Consider the following 19159-nt stretch of genomic DNA (forward strand, 5'->3'; position numbering starts at 1 on the left):
TAGCCCCTACATGGACCAGAATTTGTTCCAGTAAACAGAAAGGCTCGGCCTGTGAAACACTTCCCGTAAAGCAGAAACAACATGCTCAAGGAGAAATCCAGTTACAACTTTTGGTTTACTTGGGATACAAAAGGAAAAGATTTTCCTGACCTATTTATGGAAAACTGAATATCAACTACTGCATACAAGCAACAATACTAAATTAAGGCCCTTAGGCAAGAGATCGTAAATGCATTTATTCTCAAACTCCACAGCTAGTCGTCTAGGAAAGGACACAGTGATCTTGAAGTGCTTTGCTTAAAGAAAATAGTCAAAATGTATTAATAATCCATGAGGTGTAAAAACATTTATTATTGAAGGACCTAGAATCTCAGACCCCGTCTGGAGATTTTTCTGTGAGTCTCTCATTGGAATATGAAATAGAGAACGCTACTTGAATCAGAGAGATGCTTAAAGTGAGTTTATCAGGAAAAGGAAAACGGTCTATAGTTATTTGTTGCTGACATCTGTGTCAATTCCAGAGAGTAGAAACTGTTTCCAAGAGACCATCATTTGTTTTGGGCTATGATCTCATTTTTAAGTAGGGGTTCTTAGCTGCAAATCATCACAACCACCTCTGCTAGTTAAACATAAATGGGATGGACTGGAGATTATTAGGTAATGTGTATAATTCCCAGGGGAGTCAGAGAATGTTTGGAGGCTATGCAACCAGGAACAATGTCCAGAATCATTCTTCACAACTGGTTGCTTCTCTTTCTAGTGGGCACAAACCCCATGCTTTGTCCCATTGACACTGATTCTCAAACCTCTTCTACTGCTTCCATGGAAAATGGCATCAGCCCCCACTACCTCCAGCACAGGGATTCAGGGAGGAGCCAACTTTTCCGGGTACTAGTTTCCAATTAAAAGTCTGTTGCTAGTGGCTCTAAGGGGCCAAGTCTAAGTCACAAAGGGAGGTAAGAGGAATGAGTCACTGGTCGGTATCTAAAGTGAGAAGGAATTCATAAGGTGGGAATATGCTAATACAGAAAATTGTTCAAAGGTACCAAGAAATTAAAAAAAAAAAAAAAGGAAATAACCACTAAATCCAGACTTAGGATGCTTTGTATGTTTGCACTCTGCTTTCCTTTTACTTTTTGCCATCAGTTATGGGTAGAGCAGACAAATAAGTACAGCAGTGACACACTGTCTTAGTGCACATTGTAGACTTCTTACCATCTTAGTGGATGGAAGTGACAGAGAGCAAGCCCCATGACAGTGCTGTGCTCAATGCTGCCAGGCTTCCTCACTGGACCCAGGACCACTTAAGAAAATCTCTGTAACAGCAAAATTCTTAACAGAGATCTCAATTATTCATAAAATAATGGGTTATTAGTCCTAGAGAAATATGTTAATACATCTTCTTGTCCAAATCCTTCCATTTAAATAAGTTGACTACATTTTATCACATTTATTTATTTTTAAAAAGGCACATCTGACAGAAAACATTGTGGCACTTAAAAATTGGAAATATAATGAAAAATTACATGAAGCTGAGTTTCCTGAGCAAAAACTATTTTTTATAAAGATTTTATTTATTTGTTTGACAGACAGAGATCACAAGTAGACAGAGAGACAGGCAGATTGCGGGGTAGGGGGGAAGCAGGCTCCCTGCCGAGCAGAGTGCCCGATCCCAGGACCCTGGGATCATGACCTGAGCTGAAGGCAGAGGCTTAACCCACTTAGCCATCTAGGCACCCCGCAAACAATATTTTTAAGGGAAGAAATTCACTTGCTTTTTTCATTTTTAGAGAGAGAGAATGGGGTGGGGGGAGGGACAGAGAAAGAGGGAGAGAGAATCTTAAGCAGGTTCCATGTCCAGTGTGAAACCCAATGTGAGGCTTTATCTCACAACCCCAAGATCATGACCTGAGCCAAAATCAAGAGTCAGACACTTACCTGATTGAGCCACACAGGCGCCCCAGAAATTATTTTTAAATTAAACTTACTTAATGTAAGGGCCTACTTAGAGCGATTCCATCTTGGATTAAACAGTCATTTTGTTGTTTATGCAGTAAAACTTAAACTGACCCTGCCCACCCCCCACCCTGCCCCGGGAACTTACTAAAAAGCAAGCCCAGGAAACCAGTCCCAGGTAACAAAGCCTGGGACAAATACAAATACAAGGGTGGGTCAGGCCAGGTGGAGGTATCCAATCAGTGGGGGCACATACTGTCTCCCTAGCTACCAAGGAGTGTGGGTCCCACCCTTTGGGTGCCAATTCTGACCAAGGTGATAGGCTAGTTCAAATGTCTACTATAGGGTAAATTATAATTCAATTGGTCACTTATGTGTGACCTAACATGACTGTGCATCTTTCTCTGTGTGTTACAATTTCATCGGCCATCTGTGCGTGGCCAGGCCCAACCACATGGCCTTTGCCCTTAAAAGTTAGTCTGTAAGGCAGAGAGAGGTCGCCTCTTTGCAAGAGATGGCCCTGGCCGGTCAGTTTGATTCCTGATGCTTGGCTTGAAATAAAGCTTTGCTTGACCTTCGCTTTGTATCAGTCTTACTCCTTTAACCACGGACCCATTGTTGGGGGACGTTACATTAATAAGAAATGTATTAACCTTGGGCAATGGAGATTGAATAGTTAACCACCAGGGCAGGCTGCTACTAGGTCACAGAAACCCTTGCTCAAATTAGAAAAACTGTCTTCCTAAATATATATTTTGCTTCCATATGCTGAAAATGATCATCGTATTTTTATAATCTTAAGAACAAATGATTTACTGCCCTCTACCCTAAATGTGTTGTAACATATTTGTAAATTTATGTCTAAAAGTGAATGTTATCTTTTTGGGTTGTGCAGTACACAGCACACATAACTATGCATGACAGCCCTGACAGCAACCCCTCTCTGAAGAAAATCTTTTCTAGAGCATATTTTGTAAAATCATCAAGTACATGGATATATATGCCATACAGAGAGACTGCTTTAACAAAAGATCTTAAAGTTCAGTGGCTCAGAAAAAGAAAATTATCTGTCTCCTATGTAACAGTCTCAAGTAGGGTTTAGCAAATTACACTCTTTGGGCCAAATTCAATGCCCTGTTTTGCATTGGTCCTCAAGTTAGGAAGGGTTCTTAGAAATTTAAATGGTTGTTTAAAAAAAGAAAGAATGTCTGACAGGGACAATATGTGGCCTGAAAAGCCTGAAATATTATCATTTCTTTAACAAAAAAGATTTGCCAACCCCTGGCATAAAGGCTAATCGTGGTCCAAGCCAGGAGTGAAGCTCTGTGCAACAAGGCCATCAAGGACACAGGTTCCTTCTATCATGTTGTTCTACCATCACTCACCCGGGGTGTTGACTTCATCTGCACAGTCAAGGTTGGCTCATCATCACGTCCACATCCTAGTCAGTGGAAAGGGGAAAGCCAAAGTGAAGGCCAAGCACTTCTATTTTTAAAAATCTCAAGTACATCACTTTCCTTTAGATCACAAGACAGACCCATAGCATATTGTCATGGAGAACTGCAAGATCAGGTGGGAAATGTAACCCGTGGCTGGGCAGCTTCGTGCTCAGTCAAAATCCTCAGGTTTTTATTACTAAGAGTAAGAGGGGAGTGACTGGGACTAGGAGAAATTAGAAATCTGTGCCGTATATACTGCCCAGAGTCCTCTTCATCTCCTTGGTTGGTGCTGAGCTATTTCAAAAGGTTAAGATCTTCCCACCTTGCCCACACCGCGTGTCAGAATAATTCCCGTGGAGCAATTTTCCACGGTGGGGATTCCTGGTAACAATCAACACAGCTTTCTCCTCTCTCTATCACTCTCACTCACACACACACACACACACACACACACACACACACACGCACAAACACAGATAAGCAAAGGCGAGGGGACAAGTAGGAGACAAAGGCCTAGGAAAAGAAGACAGGAACAGCATGGGATAAAGCCCTCATCAGATAAGAAGGTAGGTGTATCAGGATCTTCCAGTTAACGGCCAAAGTAGCTAAAAATTACACAGTCCTCAGCTACTTCCTGTCTTCCCTGAAGCTGGGGAAGACAACCCTAGTTGCCAGGCAGCAGACTACTAAATACAAAAACTGTCTTCTTGTCCAATCCGAGGTAATAAACAGCAGTGAGGTTCCAGATTTGCGCAGGTGAATCCAGGTCTTGCAGACCTGGGACTTCCCATCATCCTGTGTTTATTTCTTGGGTATTTTTTAGTGATGGTGTTACATGTTTACAACAGGTGAAGACGCACAGAACAGCCTCTCGGATACTCTGCTTCTGTTCTCAAGTAACCTGAAAAGCCCGTCTGTCTAATGGGGTTTTTCAGAGACAGGAAAACTGGGATTCCCCCCAAGAAAGAGCAACCTCAGTGAATGCGAGGCACTAAATCTTCCAGGCCTTGCACATCTGGGGCAGCTCAGACAATAGCTCCTGAGGAGATTCTGTTAAAACATAAAGCCTCTCGGCAACCAAAAAGTATTGTTTTCAAAGTAAAAACAATGACATAGCTTAAGGAGAAAAGGGTATGGTCATTTTTGAGAATTCGTGTCCAGAAAAAAATAAATAAATAAATAGATAAACTGGAACTCGTTTAAGCAGAAAAGGATTTCAGAGCCAGAAGCGGCTGCTTACAAAATTGTGAGTGGTGGGGCGCCTGGGTGGCTCAGTGGGTTGGGCCGCTGCCTTCGGCTCGGGTCATGATCTCAGGGTCCTGGGATCGAGTCCCACATCGGGCTCTCTGCTCAGCGGGGAGCCTGCTTCCCTCTCTCTCTCTCTGCCTGCCTCTCTGCCTACTTGTGATCTCTCTCTGTCAAATAAATAAATAAAATCTTAAAAAAAAAAAAAAATCGTGAGTGGTGCTAGATTCCCAGTGCCCACCCCAGAACCAGCCCACCCAGTTTGGCCTCTGCCACAGTCCAGAACATAAGGAACGGAATAGGGGATCTCCTGCCCCGACTGCAGAAGCCAGAAACCACCTCAGCCGGAGGCAGCAGAGATATTGCCCCATGCCCTGCCCCTCCACACCCATAGTTCATGCCTGAGGATGGGGTCCCCCTCACAGCTGCCACTGGAAAATAAGGGTTTCTAGGACTCGGCTGCAGAAGCACCAATTCCTCCTCACTCCACTCGTGCCTGGGTTCGCATGCTTGGTGGGAGCCACGCTAAATGTAGAACCCAAGCTGAAAGAAAGTCTGAGAAATGTGGATATTGCTTTTCCCAAATCCAACATACACAAAAAGTACTAAAAGGGGTTTGGAGTCCTATTATCAGCCACAAATGATATAGTGCACATCTGTCACTGGTTTTGTCTGTCTGGCAAAAATCCCCCACAATACTGTACTTCACAAATTCTAGGATGCACACTGCTTTTCACAATTAAATATCACTGAAATCAGATGCTCACAGGCTTCTCAGATGCCCCCCATTTCAGAGACGCCTAAAGGGGAAAGTAGGTGCTCAGTAAAGGCTGGCTATTACAATCACTCACCTCATTCAAAAGAGGGGAGATAAATGGCAGCTATGACATTTTGTAAGGGCCTATTCAGCCAAAGTGGCCCCACCCTGGTTGAACTGCCATTTTGTTGTAAAACTTGAATTGACCCGGGGCGCCTGGGTGGCTCAGTGGGTTGAAGCCTCTGCCTTCGGCTCGGGTCATGATCCCATCAAGCCCCACGTCGGGCTCTCTGCTCGGCGGGGAACCTGCTTCCTCCTCTCTCTCTGTCTGCTTCTCCACCTACTTGTGATCTCTGTCTGTTAAATAAATAAAATCTTTAAAAAAAAAAAAAAAAAACTTGAATTGACCCCGCCCCCCCACCCCCTCAGGGGAACTTACTTAAGAACAAGTCCCAGGTGGGGCGCCTGGGTGGCTCAGTGGTTTAAGCTGCTGCATTGGGCTTAGGTCATGATCTCAGGGTCCTGGCATCGAGTCCCGCATCAGGCTCTCTGCTTGGCAGGGAGCCTGCTTCCCTCTCACTCTTTCTGTCTGCCTCTCTGCCTACTTGTGATCTCTATCAAATAAATAAATAAAATCTTTTAAAAAATTAAAAAGAAAAAAGAACAAGTCCCAGGTAACAAAGTCCAAATACAACGGTGGGTCAAGCCAGGTGGAGGTATTCAATCAGTGGGCGTGCATACTGTCTCCTAGCTACCAAGGAGTATGGGCCCTGCCCTTTGGGCACCTTTTGGGTGCCAGTTCTGACCAAGGTGATGGGCTGGTTCAAATGTCTACTAGGGTAAATCGTAATTCAATTGGTCACTTATTTGTGACCTAACATGACTGTGCAGCTTTCTCTGTGTGTTGCAATTTCATTGGCCACCTGTGTGTGGGCCAGGCCCAACCACATGGCCTTTGTTCTATAAAAGCTAGTCTGTGAAACAGAGAGAGGTCGCCCTCTCCTGTAAGAGGTGCGGCCCAGAACGCTCCGTCTGATTCTTGATGCTTGGCGCGGAATAAAGCTTTGCTTGACCTTCGCTTTATATCAGTCTTGCTCCTTTAATCACAGACCCATTTTGGGGGGGACCTAACAATTTTACAATTGGTTCAGCATCTCATTATGGTTAGAAAATAGGAGGGATAACTCATTTTTGTACCATGATGCTCATAGAGAGCAGTCTGTACATTTTATATCTGTGATTTGCAAATACCAACTCCCAGTAATCAGTATCTGCGCAGTAACTGGTAAATCAAATCCTAACTTGGCAATAATACAACCTATTTCTGAGCCTAAAACGAGAAGTTGAACTGATTTTGAAGTAAGGCACAGCACTGCTTAGGAAAAATTACAAAAACAAAATAACAAACGATTTTACGAAACAAAATTACAAACAGCACAGAACAATGGGTTACATGTTGATGACTTTAAGTTTTTATAGAAGATTCCATATCAGCTTGGAAATAAACAAATGTGGACATAATTAATATGCAAAGAATTGTCATTACTCTTTAGGTAAAATGCAAAGGTTTGGATGTGAAAGAAGAACTGTTATCTTCCAAAAGCAGAAGACATCATTCTCAGAGGACACGGCATATATTTAATACATAGTGAGGAGTAATCCATTTTTAAATTTTAGAAGCACTATTTTAACTGTTTTAAGAGTTATGATTGGGGTGCCTGAGGTTCAGCCAGTTAAGCATCAGACTCTTGATCCCAGCTCAGGTGTTGACTTCCCGTTGTGAGTTCAAGCCCTCCACACCCAGTGGAGCCCACTTAAGAATTTAAAAAAAAAAAAAAAAAGACAAACCATAAGTGACTCTTAATCTCACGAAACAAACTGTGGGTTGCTGGGGGGAGGGAGGTTGGGAGAAGGGGGGTAGGGTTATGGACATTGGGGAGGGTATGTGCTTTTGGGTAAATTGGAAGGGGATGTGAACCATGAGAGACTATGGACTCTGAAAAACAATCTGAGGGGTCTGAAGTGGCGGGGGGGTGGGAGGTTGGGGTACCAGGTGGTGGGTATTATAGAGGGCACAGCTTGCATGGAGCACTGGGTGTGGTGAAAAAAATAATGAATACTGTTTTTCTGAAAATAAATAAATTGGAAAAAAAAAAGGAGTCACTGTAAATCTTTCTGGATGGGATCTTTAGAGATAAACAGTATTTTTTTTTTTTTTTTTTTTTTTTTTTTACTGGTTGTCGGGCGCCTGGGTGGCTCAGTGGGTTAAGCCGCTGCCTTCGGCTCAGGTCATGATCTCAGGGTCCTGGGATCGAGTCCCACATCAGGCTCTCTGCTCAGTAGGGAGCCTGCTTCCTCCTCTCTCTCTCTGCCTGCCTCTCTGTCTACTTGTGATCTCTCTCTGTCAAATAAATAAATAAAATATTAAAAAAAAATTTTTTTTACTGGTTGTCAAACTAGCCTCCATACAAGGAGAGCAAGGAGAGACAGAAGAGGAAGACCCCCTCCACGTTGGTTGGTGGCAGGTTTGTTTAATAACCAAGAGGATTTATTACGAGGCTTCTGTCCCGGGACCACGAGGCAAGTAGATCTCCAAACCTGCCTGCCAGAACCTTTAAAGTTTACACAGAGGCCTTACCTGGGTTCGGTCTCCAATACCATATAGATTTCTCAACAACACATGACTCCCTCAAGGATCCGTCCTGGAAACAGAAAAATAGCTCTTGCTGTGAGATCGTGGGCAGAACATACATTCCTAGGGCTGGGGAGCTGGTGAGCAGCCTCAGGGTGCCCGGATTGCCCGGATTGCGTGGACCCAGCTCCTGGTCAACGGGAGGTCACGTCCTCTCAGTGACTTCCCCCAGCATCTTTTATTATTATTATTATTATTTTTGTTTAATGCACTTTATTTATTTATTTATTTACTTTTTATTTATTTTCAGTATAACAGTATTCAATATTTTTGCACCACACCCAGTGCTCCATGCAATCTGTGCCCTCTATAATGCCCACCACCTGGTTCCCCCAATCTCCCACCCCCTGTCCCTTCAAAACCCTCAGGTTGTTTTTCAGAGTCCATAGTGTCTCGTGATTCACCTCCCCTTCCAATTTCCCTCAACTCCCTTCTCCTCTCCATCTCCCCATGTCCTCCATGTTATTTGTTATGCTCCACAGATAAGTGAAACCATATGATACTTGACTCCGTCTGCTTGACTTATTTCACTCAGCATCATCTCTTCCAGTCCCGTCCATGTTGCTACAAAAGTTGTGTATTCATCCTTTCTGATGGAGGCATAATACTCCATAGTGTATATGGACCACATCTTCCTTATCCATTTGTCCGTTGAAGGGCATCTTGGTTCTTTCCACAGTTTGGCGACCGTGGCCATTGCTGCTATAAACATTGGGGTACAGATGGCCCTTCTTTTCACGACATCTGTATCTTTGGGGTAAATACCCAGGAGTGCAATTGCAGGGTCATGGTGAAGTTCTATTTTTAATCTCCACACTGTTCTCCAAAGTGGCTGCACCAACTTGCATTCCCACCAACAGTGGAAGAGGGTTCCCCTTTCTCCACATCCCCTCCAACACATGTTGTTTCCTGTCTTGCTAATTTTGGCCATTCTAACTGGTGTAAGGTGATATCTCAATGTGGTTTTAATTTGAATCTCCCTGATGGCTAGTGATGATGAACATTTTTTCAGGTGTCTGATAGCCATTTGTATGTCTTCATTGGAGAAGTGTCTGTTCATATCTTCTGCCCATTTTTTGATATGATTATCTGTTTTGTGTGTGTTGAGTTTGAGGAGTTCTTTATAGATCCTGGATATCAACCTTTTGTCTGTACTGTCATTTGCAAATATCTCCCATTCCATGGGTTGCCTCTTTGTTTTCTTGACTGTTTCCTTTGCTGTGCAGAAGCTTTTGATTTTGATGAAGTCCCAAAAGTTTATTTTCGCTTTTGTTTCCTTTGCCTTTGGAGACATATCTTGAAATAGGTTGCTGTGGCTAATATCGAAGAGATTACTGCCTATGTTCTCCTCTAGGATTCTGATGGATTCCTGTCTCACGTTGAGGTCTTTTATCCATTTTGAGTTTATCTTTGTGTACGATGTAAGAGAATGGTCGAGTTTCATTCTTCTACATATAGGTGTCCAGTTTTCCCCAGCACAATTTATTGAAGAGACTGTCTTTTTTCCACTGTATATTTTAAAATGTAAGTCTTTAAAGAGGACTGCCTCTTTTACATACCCATTTGAATTATTTACATCAGATCAGCTCTAGCTGAGCCTTCAGCCTTTTAAAAAGTTAGAGACACTGGGCTTTGTGTTCTGTGCAAGCAGAGCTCAGGATGGTGTTAACAGAACTCTGATTGGATTCACAGTCTGGGTCAGATGCCTCCAATGAGGGTGAAGACTCCCAGATCTTCCCAGAGCACTAACCAGATCTTCCCAGAGCACTGACCAATCCATAATGTAAGTGCTGGATTTATTCTCTCTCCACTCAGAGGGCAAGTGTAAACTCAGGGTTGTTACTTTTTTTATGCCTAGTACCTGGCCTTGGGCATGCTCAAGAAACATTTATCGAATAAATTAATTATCAAATGAGTGGTTGAGCAATAGTCCTGTGAAAAGAAACACTCCAGGAGTACTGAAATTCAAAATTGCAATAAAAATGCCTCTTGGGGGCACCTGGGTGGCTCAGTGGGTTAAGCTGCTGCTTCGGCTCAGGTCATGATCTCAGGGTCCTGGGATCAAGTCCCGCATCGGGCTCTCTGCTCAGCAGGGAGCCTGCTTCCCTCTCTCTCTCTCTCTGCCTGCCTCTCTGTCTACTTGTGATCTCTATCTGTCAAATAAACAAATAAAATCTTCAAAAAAAAAATGTCTCTCAGGTCTTGTCATAGTATTTTCCTCCAGGAAAGGAGGCAAAATTAAAAACAACTAAATTCCTCTTTACAGGAAAATCCCTTCTTTAAAATTAAAGAAATACATATTTCATTGTGAAATAAAGCACACATAAAGTAAGAGGAATTAGGAACTTAGGACCCAGGTGGAGAACTAGAACATTCCTAGTGATAAGGAAAGAGAAGGCTGGCTGTGGACACAATAACAGCTGACATCCTGCAACCTTCCTCCACCCCCACTCCTGGGTGGGACATATTGTGACATTCTTTTTTTTTTTTTTTTTTAAATATGGCTCTGGACCCATCCCACTGAATCTCATCTATATTCTAAAACTTCATCACTAGGACCCAGAAGCATGGCCACACCCCCTCTACACTCTAAACTCACCACCTCCCAACATCTGCCAATCACCACCCCTCTATTCTTCTGTAACCAAGGTCTCTATTGTCCTAACATTTGTAGGGATAATTTTTGTTTTACCACCTATGTGCAAATGCACAAATTACAGGTTTCATTTAATTCCCTAAGTGAGTTTCTTTGGTTCATCAAGATTAGGTTATGATTCAAACTTCTCAAGAGTATTTTATGTCTAGTGAGCAAAAAAGGGAATGTATATGAAGTGCTGGATAACAAAAAAAAAAAAAAACTTTCCTTATATCACACACAGATAAAGCTTAACAAACATTAGCCATTTTCATACAATTAGAAAAACAACAAGAGAATGAAAACAATTGAGAGCAACACATTTATTGAAGCAGCCGCTAAGCTTTCATTTACAAGCAAATGTACTCAGGGGAAAAAAATCACAAGACAATATATTCAAATGTTATACCATCTACATAAAAATTAAACTTGCAGAATTTACAAATTAATATTCTGAGCAGACAGATAAATCATACATCCTTTTGCAAAATCCAATCTACAGCAGTTAAAACTTCATACAGTTACAATGTAAGACATTCTCTTTTTACAATCTACTTATTTACATAGCTTTTCCCACGGCAAATGATATAGTTCTTATCATAACTACCAAGGTTTGCAAACATAGTGTATTTAAAATATATTTAGCAGCATATAAAAAAATTAGATAAAAGGGAAGGAAATACTACTATTAAATAAAATGAAATTAAAAGGTGATAATAGAAACAACTCCATAGGAAAATAGATCAAAATATATTTCTGTTAGGACATCAAAAATGTTTCCCATGACAGAATGTATGCACAGCACTAATAAAACAGTTTGACAGCATTTTAGTCCTGAGCACAGAATATAGCACAGCTGTAAAACTTTGGTCAATACAAGTAAACATCAACATTTAACATAAACTGTTTAACACTCTTTGTTAATAGATGAAGGTCAATTCCACCTTAGGAAAAATCATCAATAATATTCTCCTATCTTATTTTTTCCCATTCTATTAAAAGAACTTTGGAATTTAGAAAGCTTCTATAGACTGATATAAATACCAGACAAATGGACCACAATTTGACTAACATTCCCAATATGTTTAAATATATAAATCATCTGAACAGACTATACGATGAGTTACCAGTGGCTTGCATTGTATTCCAGGTGTTTTCTGACTCTCACAAAAGCAGGTATCTTATAATTCAAATAATTTTAAGGTGTTTTTTATAGCTAGGCATGAAAATCCAGCCACAATAAAAGAGTGAATCAAGCAGTATACCAATTGAAGGATATATACGTATTGGCAGATTATTAAAATTAAGCACAAAGGCTAGTACACAATTTTATTAGAATACCATTTATATTCAGCAGTTGGATCCAGATATATTTTCCAGTTAATCCCATTCATAAGATTTGCTTAATAAATACAGGGCACCATTTCATAACGAACGTACAGACTATTATCACAGTATTCTGTTTATGACTATCTTCATTCATGTTTAATTACTGGCAATATCTTCTCCCAGATCTCCTAGGTCAGAAATCTGGCCATCTTGCAAACTGCGAGCCTTCCAAATTCTCACAGTTCGATCACTACAAAACAAATTGAAAATGAACATGTGAAAAGAGGCAGAAAGACAAAGAAATAGCTCTTAGCATTATTTACTGTGAAAACATTTTCTGAAGAGGACTTCAATAGATGTAAGCAAAAATATACATCTAATCAAACAGATAATATACATATATCAAACATACATATAATCAAAGATACCCTTAATAATTATATTAAAAATAGTTCAAATTGTCAAGGGCTTACTATATGGCAGGCACTGTTACTATGTGCCCTTTAAATAGAAATACATTCAATTCTCTTTAACTACCATAGAGATAGATAATGCTATTTTCCCTTTGCATGGATGAGCAAAGTGAGATCCAAAGAGGTTAATGACTTGCTCAATATCACAAAATATGTGATAGAACCAAGATTTCAACCTAGGCAGTCCGGTTCTTTGGCCCCACCTCCTAATCACTACAGTGAATCTGCACTCATTATTTCAAATAATGAGCACATGAGACATTGTCAATCAGAGATCTTCAGGCACAAAAGCCCACAGTAAGGTTTCAGTGAGGCTTCTGGGAAGGGAAGAGATCCGGGCAGGGGTTCCAGGGAGTTGGTGAGTCTGGCAACAGTCAGGAAGAGTTACGCTCGGGTGAAATCAGCCTAAGCCCCCAGGAAAAGCAGTGGGCTGCTGAGAAGTGGACTGATACTCCAATAGAATGGAACACGAAGATTTTAAGTGTTTCTGAGAAAACTTGTTTTTGTTCACCCAGCATGTGGGTACTGGGGAGTGGTTATTAAACCATCATATTTCTTACTGTGTCTTTCATAGCTTTAAGGGAGTGTTACTTTTCTCTAATTATCTAATAAACTCAAAGCCAGGAGTTTCCATAGAATTTCATAGCTAAAAGGCACTTCAGAGATGATGCAGTCCATTTCAAGATCAAGAGAGTTTAGTTACGTGTCCAGTGTAACATACTAAAGGGCAGAGAGGAGTCTAGAATCTAGGCTTTTTAGTCTCTAACCAGTAATCTCTGTTGTCCCTAAGAGCTCCTATCACAAGCAAACAAGAAAGCTTTTTTTTTCTTTTGTATCTATATGAGATGACAGATGTTAATTAAACTTATTGTGGTAATCATTTCACAATATACGTAAGTCAAATCATTATGCTGTGTATCTGTAACTTCCACAATACTATATGTCAATTATATCTCAGTAAAACTGGGGAAAAGTACTAATCTTCTCCCCAACCCGCACAGCATATGTACACTGGTAACAGCAATGGGATATGTGCATTCATCCACCTGCTGGTCCACCCACTCCTTTATTCAACCATCCAATCAACAAATGTCTACCGAGAACTTGCTGTGTTCCAGGCACTATTCAGGTGCTCAAGACAATTTAAAAACAAACAAACAAATAACAAAATCTTCCTCCATTGTAGATTATACAATCTAACAAGAGAAGACAGTGCCTGGAAAGCACTTAGAACAACGCCTGGCAAATAAGCAAATAAGCTTATTTGCAAATAAGCACATAAGCACCATGTACGTGTGTGCTAAATGACAAATAAGTAAGTGGAACCAGTTTGAAAATAGCCTTCTTGGGGCGCCTGGGTGTCTCAGTGGGTTAAGCCTCTGCCTTCAGCTCAGGTCAGGATCTCAGGGTCCCTCAGCCCACATCGGGCTCTCTGCTCAGTGGGGAGCCTGTTCCCCACCCCCCACCTCCCGCCTGTCTCTCTGCCTACTTGTGATCTCTCTCTGTCAAATAAATGAATAAAATCTTTAAAAAAAAGAAAAGAAAATAGCCTTCTGATTTTATTGGCCATTTTCCTGATTTTTAAGTTACACAGTAAATACATTTGCATCTGGTGCACCATGGGTAAAATGAGAAAAAGTTCAGTTCTTTAAAAATAAGACTACACTGTGGAAGAGAGGTATTACAGTAACATCATAATTCACCTACCAGATCTCAGTGACATTCAATACTTTGAGTCTTATATTGAGTGTTCCACAGCTTTGAGGGGTATTAAGTTATTGCCAGTAAATTACCAAGGACACAGCAAGTTTCCAAGAGAATAAACAAAAGTGGTGAGTCTTAAGAAAGTAATATATCTTGGAAATAACATCAATGAAGCACCAAAGGTAAGCACTTTAGAAAAACACAAAAATAAATCAGCTTTGAAGTACGCAATAGTAAAAATCTAAGTGAAAGAGAAAGTACAAGATACAAGAAAGTAAATTAAGCGAAAAGAAGGATTCAATGAAAATAGCACGAATAATAAGAGATATCACAGAAATATAGCAGAGGTTTCAAAATAAAGTCAGGGTAATCATGCATTTAGGATAGATGAATCAAGAATGTGCTCTGATTAAATTAAATGTAAAAATAACAAAAGGAGATTTTCAAGATAGATTCTCATGAGATATATTTTATTTGAATGAGACTAACACCTCACATTAGGGTGTATATGCTTTCCTTGCCCAAGTACTTATATACACATTGTGTCATTTTATGGTCACAACATGTCTCCACTTCCTTCAAGCGTCTTAAACATCACTTCTTCAGTGAGGCCCTCATCAACCACCTTACTGTGTGACTTCCTCCCCATGAGAGTCTCTTCCCTGGTCCCTGCTTTATTTTTCTCTACAGCACCTATCACTATGTAATCTATTTTACTTATTTTTTTTTTCCTTCTTCTTAGAATGAAACGGGGGTGGGGGGGCCTGATCTATTTTGTTCACAGCTCTTCCCAAGAGTCTGGAACAGTGCCTGACATATTGGAGACGCATCATGAATGAAAAAATAAGCAAATGAATCCATCAATCCAGCCTCCCTAAAAGAAGCAGCAGATATTATTATTATTATTAAGCACTTATACAGCTGACCCTTGAACAACATGGGTTTGAACTACAAGGGTCCACTTTCCCATGGATTTTTTCAATAAACAGCACAGCACTGAAAATGTATTTTCTCTTCCTTATGATTTTCTTAATAACATTTTCTTTCCTCTAGATTCCCTTATTATAAGAAAATAGGATATAAAACATATAACATACAAAATATGTGCTAATTGACTAAGTATATTACCAGTAAGGCTTCTAGTCAACAGTAAGCTATTAGCAGTTTAATTTGGGGGGGAGTCAAATTTATATCTGGTTTTTGACTATTCAAGGGTCAGTGTCCCTAAGCATGCCTGGTCCAGATGTCAACTCTACTTTACAGAGAGGAAGAAGAGGAACAAAGAGATTTTTTAAAAATGATTTATTCTAAGTGTAAAGAATGGCAAGTTCAGTCTTTCTGGAAAGAAAACCTTTAAAAATTACTCACCTATAAATATATATTTATATTTATTTTTATTTTTTTAAATTAGAATCACCAGGGGAAGATCTGGCTGCAGAGTTTCTAGGATAAGCAGAGTGCTAATACAGAAGTAACACTAGTCTCGTGTATTCTGGGGATTAAACTCAGTGCCCAAAGTGTACAACAGAAAACATAAACAAGAGATCAGAAATAGAATGACTATAATAAAAGAAGGGTTTTATATATTCTATGTTTCCAGACATTTACAACTTATAATATTTATTAAATCTGAACACAAACAACCAATACAGAAAAAAATCACAAGGAAAAACTTACTCGGCTGCAGTAAAAATGTGGGTGGAATTAACACATATGGCATTGATAGGACTATCATGACCCTTCATTTCTCCAACTGGCACAAAAGTATCCACGTTCCAAAGCTTCAGAATGCCCCCTCTGCAGCCACTGAGCAGAACCGGGTGCCCTGGTACCACTCCTAGGGCACAGACCCAATCCTTATGTGCATTTGGAACTTGCTGAAAGAAAATAAGAAATCAGCAGCTTAAGAGGAGCCTTCCAAAATGACATTTTCACACCAAAGTAAGTTACACAACATTTTTGTCGACAAAACAATATCTGGAACACTGAATGGCCTGGAAACTATAAAGATTATTTTCTATGCAATCATTCTTAGAAATTTAAAGAAATAAACCTACAGTTTGCTTCCAATTTGCCTCAGTTATTATCAGAGTTATCAATATTAGAGACCTATAATGTTAAAAATCTTACAGATCTAAAAGATGCAGAAAGCATACAGAATTTTTCACATCACATTCTCTCCTTGGGAGTTAACTATCTCGCCTTTATCCAAAATGAATTTAAATCAACACGTTTGAAAAGTACAACCTGGTATGTAAACTATAAAGAATGCCTCATAAAATCCCTGCTTTCAACCTTTGATAGAAAACATGGAGGTTTGAGGCTTTTTGGAGAAGACCAGAGCTAACATATACTTCATAATGAGTGAACAGTAATTATAAGCTCAAACTATATGATGATACTTGAGTGTAAATATATTTAAATGAATAGTATAAAAGTCACAGCCAGGAATGTATATAAAAGATTCTGAATACAATAAATGCATCTATTGCCAAGTGTGTTCTATTAACATGCATGCTACTTGTTTATTTTGTTTTCATCTATTTTTATCTAGAAGGTATTATTAAATATTGAATGTTGCCCTTCTCATAATTAGAAACTCTGGTGACTGAAGACGAAACACACTTTAAGGGGTTCTTCAGGTTCTTACATAGACTACTGGTGGCTTTGAAGTACCCACTCCATCCCGTCAAAGGTTTTGCATTACCTGTAGAAGGTCTTTTTGAGCTAGGTCCCATTTCTTGATTCCATTATCTCTGGACCCACTAAATAGGTTATCCCCTTGTATGGTCAGTGCTTCAATGCCATCATAATGAGGGGGCTCAAAATTGTGGGTGGGACTCACAGTTCCCAGAGCTCCTTCAGTTACATCAAACATCTAAAAAAGAAACAGAGAGAAAGCAGACATCCTATTTAACTTAAAAATACACACCTATATGTTTCATACCAGAAACACATACACATGTATATTAACCAGATGTGACTTGTTTTGTTACAATATTTTACTAAATTAATTAAATTAATCTGGTATGAATGACTCAGGATGAACCCAGGTCCTATATTCATATTACTTTTGCTTACATGTCACATACTTATGGGTCTGTAGGCTTTTAAGAAAGGCAATCAATTTTTTCACGTCTGAGTGTACAAATGATATCTGCTCAGTAATATAAATACTATGGATCAATCCTCTTGAAAGTCATAAAAATAATACAACTATTATTTAAACACTGTTAGCTAGCTCTGCAATCTCAGTGGTCATCTCAAATTTCCCCAAGCTGCTATTCAAAACTTCCCACCCGGGTGCCTGGGTGGCTCAGTGGGTTGGGTCTCTGGGTTGTGGTCTCGGAGTCCTGGGATCGAGCCCCGCATCGGGCTCTCTGCTCAATGGCAAGCCTGTTTCCCCCTCTCTGTCTGTCTGCCTCTCTGCCTACTTGTGATCTCTCTCTCTGTCAAATAAATAAAAATCTTAAAAACAAACAAACAAAAGCCTCCCTCCCCCCCCCAGTTGTCCTCATCTCTTTTAGTGGGTGACCTTGTGATTTCTTGGAAAGGTTAGCATGATCAAAAATAAACTTTTTGGACTCTTCCCTCCATTCCAGAAGTTTCCTTTTACCTTCAAACATTCTCTTACCCTTCCTTTCTTTTTGAATGCTAAAGTGTGCTTACTGCTTCCCGAAAGGTTCACATCACTGATGTGGTTCTAACTGTTCTAACCACCTTCATCAATTACCACCACTTCCCTCTTCACACTTTCCCTCTCCACCTGGGCCTGCTTCCTAAGCAGACAGGCATACCCCAAGTCTACCAAATACAAAATCCTTTTCCTTTAACCATTATGTTTTCATGTAGCCAACCCATTTTTCATCTCTTAATCTCAAATTCTATAAAGAGTATTTATTCTTTTCCTATCTTTCTGTTACTGTATCCTCTTTTTATTCCTAAACTGGTTCTTACAGGAATTCCCAAGGCGGAGTCCTGGCAACCTCTCTCTTCCTTGGCCATGTCAGCTATTCTAACCCCTTGAACATCTGCTTCTAATTGAATGGCTCCCAAACCTGCATGTCTAGTCATAACTTACACTGAGCTCTAGACTTGCCTTTCAAATGGCCTACACGCATGCATGAGGATGACTTCTATTACTTATTATCTCAAATTTAACATTTCCAGAACCAACTGTGCATCTTCCCTTATCTGTTAATTTCATAAGATCCAAAGACCATAATAAAATCAGTTATAAAAGACGGTGACAGTGAGACTTATGCATTAGTTGGATGACTGAGCCAAAGATCTTTAAAATCCCTCCCTATCTTCTATGAAAAATGAGAATACCTGATTGAATAATAAAACAATAAAATCAGAAACTATGAGTGAGGAAAAGATCACCAAGAAAAAGTAAAGGATAGAAATAGAAAAAAAGAAAACCGATTAAGAGAAAAGGGTTCCAGGTGCATGTGAATACTTCAAATCTATCACTTAATAAGAGGATATACTTCAACTCTGTCATACACACTTTGATGTAATGATCCTTGGAGCCAGTGACGATTAGATCTTGTCCGTTAGAAATCTGATCTACGGTAAGGCACATAACAGGGCCTAGGTGTCCTGTTAACTTTCCTGTAGACTGAAACCTTTAAAAGAAAGAAAATAATTTTGTTTGAAAATATTTCTTAATGTGCTGAGGCTAAGCCTCCACATAAATAACCTATATTCTTTGATGAAACTGTTCACTAATTTTCTTTTTTACTTTAGCTCCACCTCTTTGCAACTCTCCTTAAATTCAAGAGTCCAAAAATGACAAACTAACCTATTCTATGATTGAAGTGTGAGGAGTCCTAAATAAGTTAGTCCAAAGTGACTAATGTCATTCAAACAGTAAATAAAAATGCAGCAAAATTTGCTAAAGACTAATTTTAAATCCAACCCAGT

General features: G+C 39.9%; 1 protein-coding gene across 12 annotated transcripts in view; it reads right to left on the reverse strand.

The window, feature by feature from the left end:
* Positions 1–11032: 11032 nt before the first annotated feature.
* Positions 11033–19159, reverse strand: part of KIF21A (kinesin family member 21A) — a 152525-nt gene continuing 144398 nt past the window's right edge. For all 12 annotated transcript variants that reach the window (XM_044228728.1, XM_044228731.1, XM_044228730.1 and 9 more), the window contains 4 exons: positions 18744–18861; positions 16938–17108; positions 15908–16107; positions 11033–12303 (listed from right to left, as the gene is read on the reverse strand). In XM_044228728.1, the coding sequence (XP_044084663.1) occupies positions 12210–12303; positions 15908–16107; positions 16938–17108; positions 18744–18861 (583 nt within the window). In that variant the 3' untranslated portion in view covers positions 11033–12209. The remainder of the gene's footprint in view (positions 12304–15907; positions 16108–16937; positions 17109–18743; positions 18862–19159) is intronic.

The sequence above is a fragment of the Neovison vison genome, chromosome 12, assembly GCF_020171115.1.
Source record: "Neovison vison isolate M4711 chromosome 12, ASM_NN_V1, whole genome shotgun sequence".
Taxonomy (NCBI): domain Eukaryota; kingdom Metazoa; phylum Chordata; class Mammalia; order Carnivora; family Mustelidae; genus Neogale; species Neogale vison.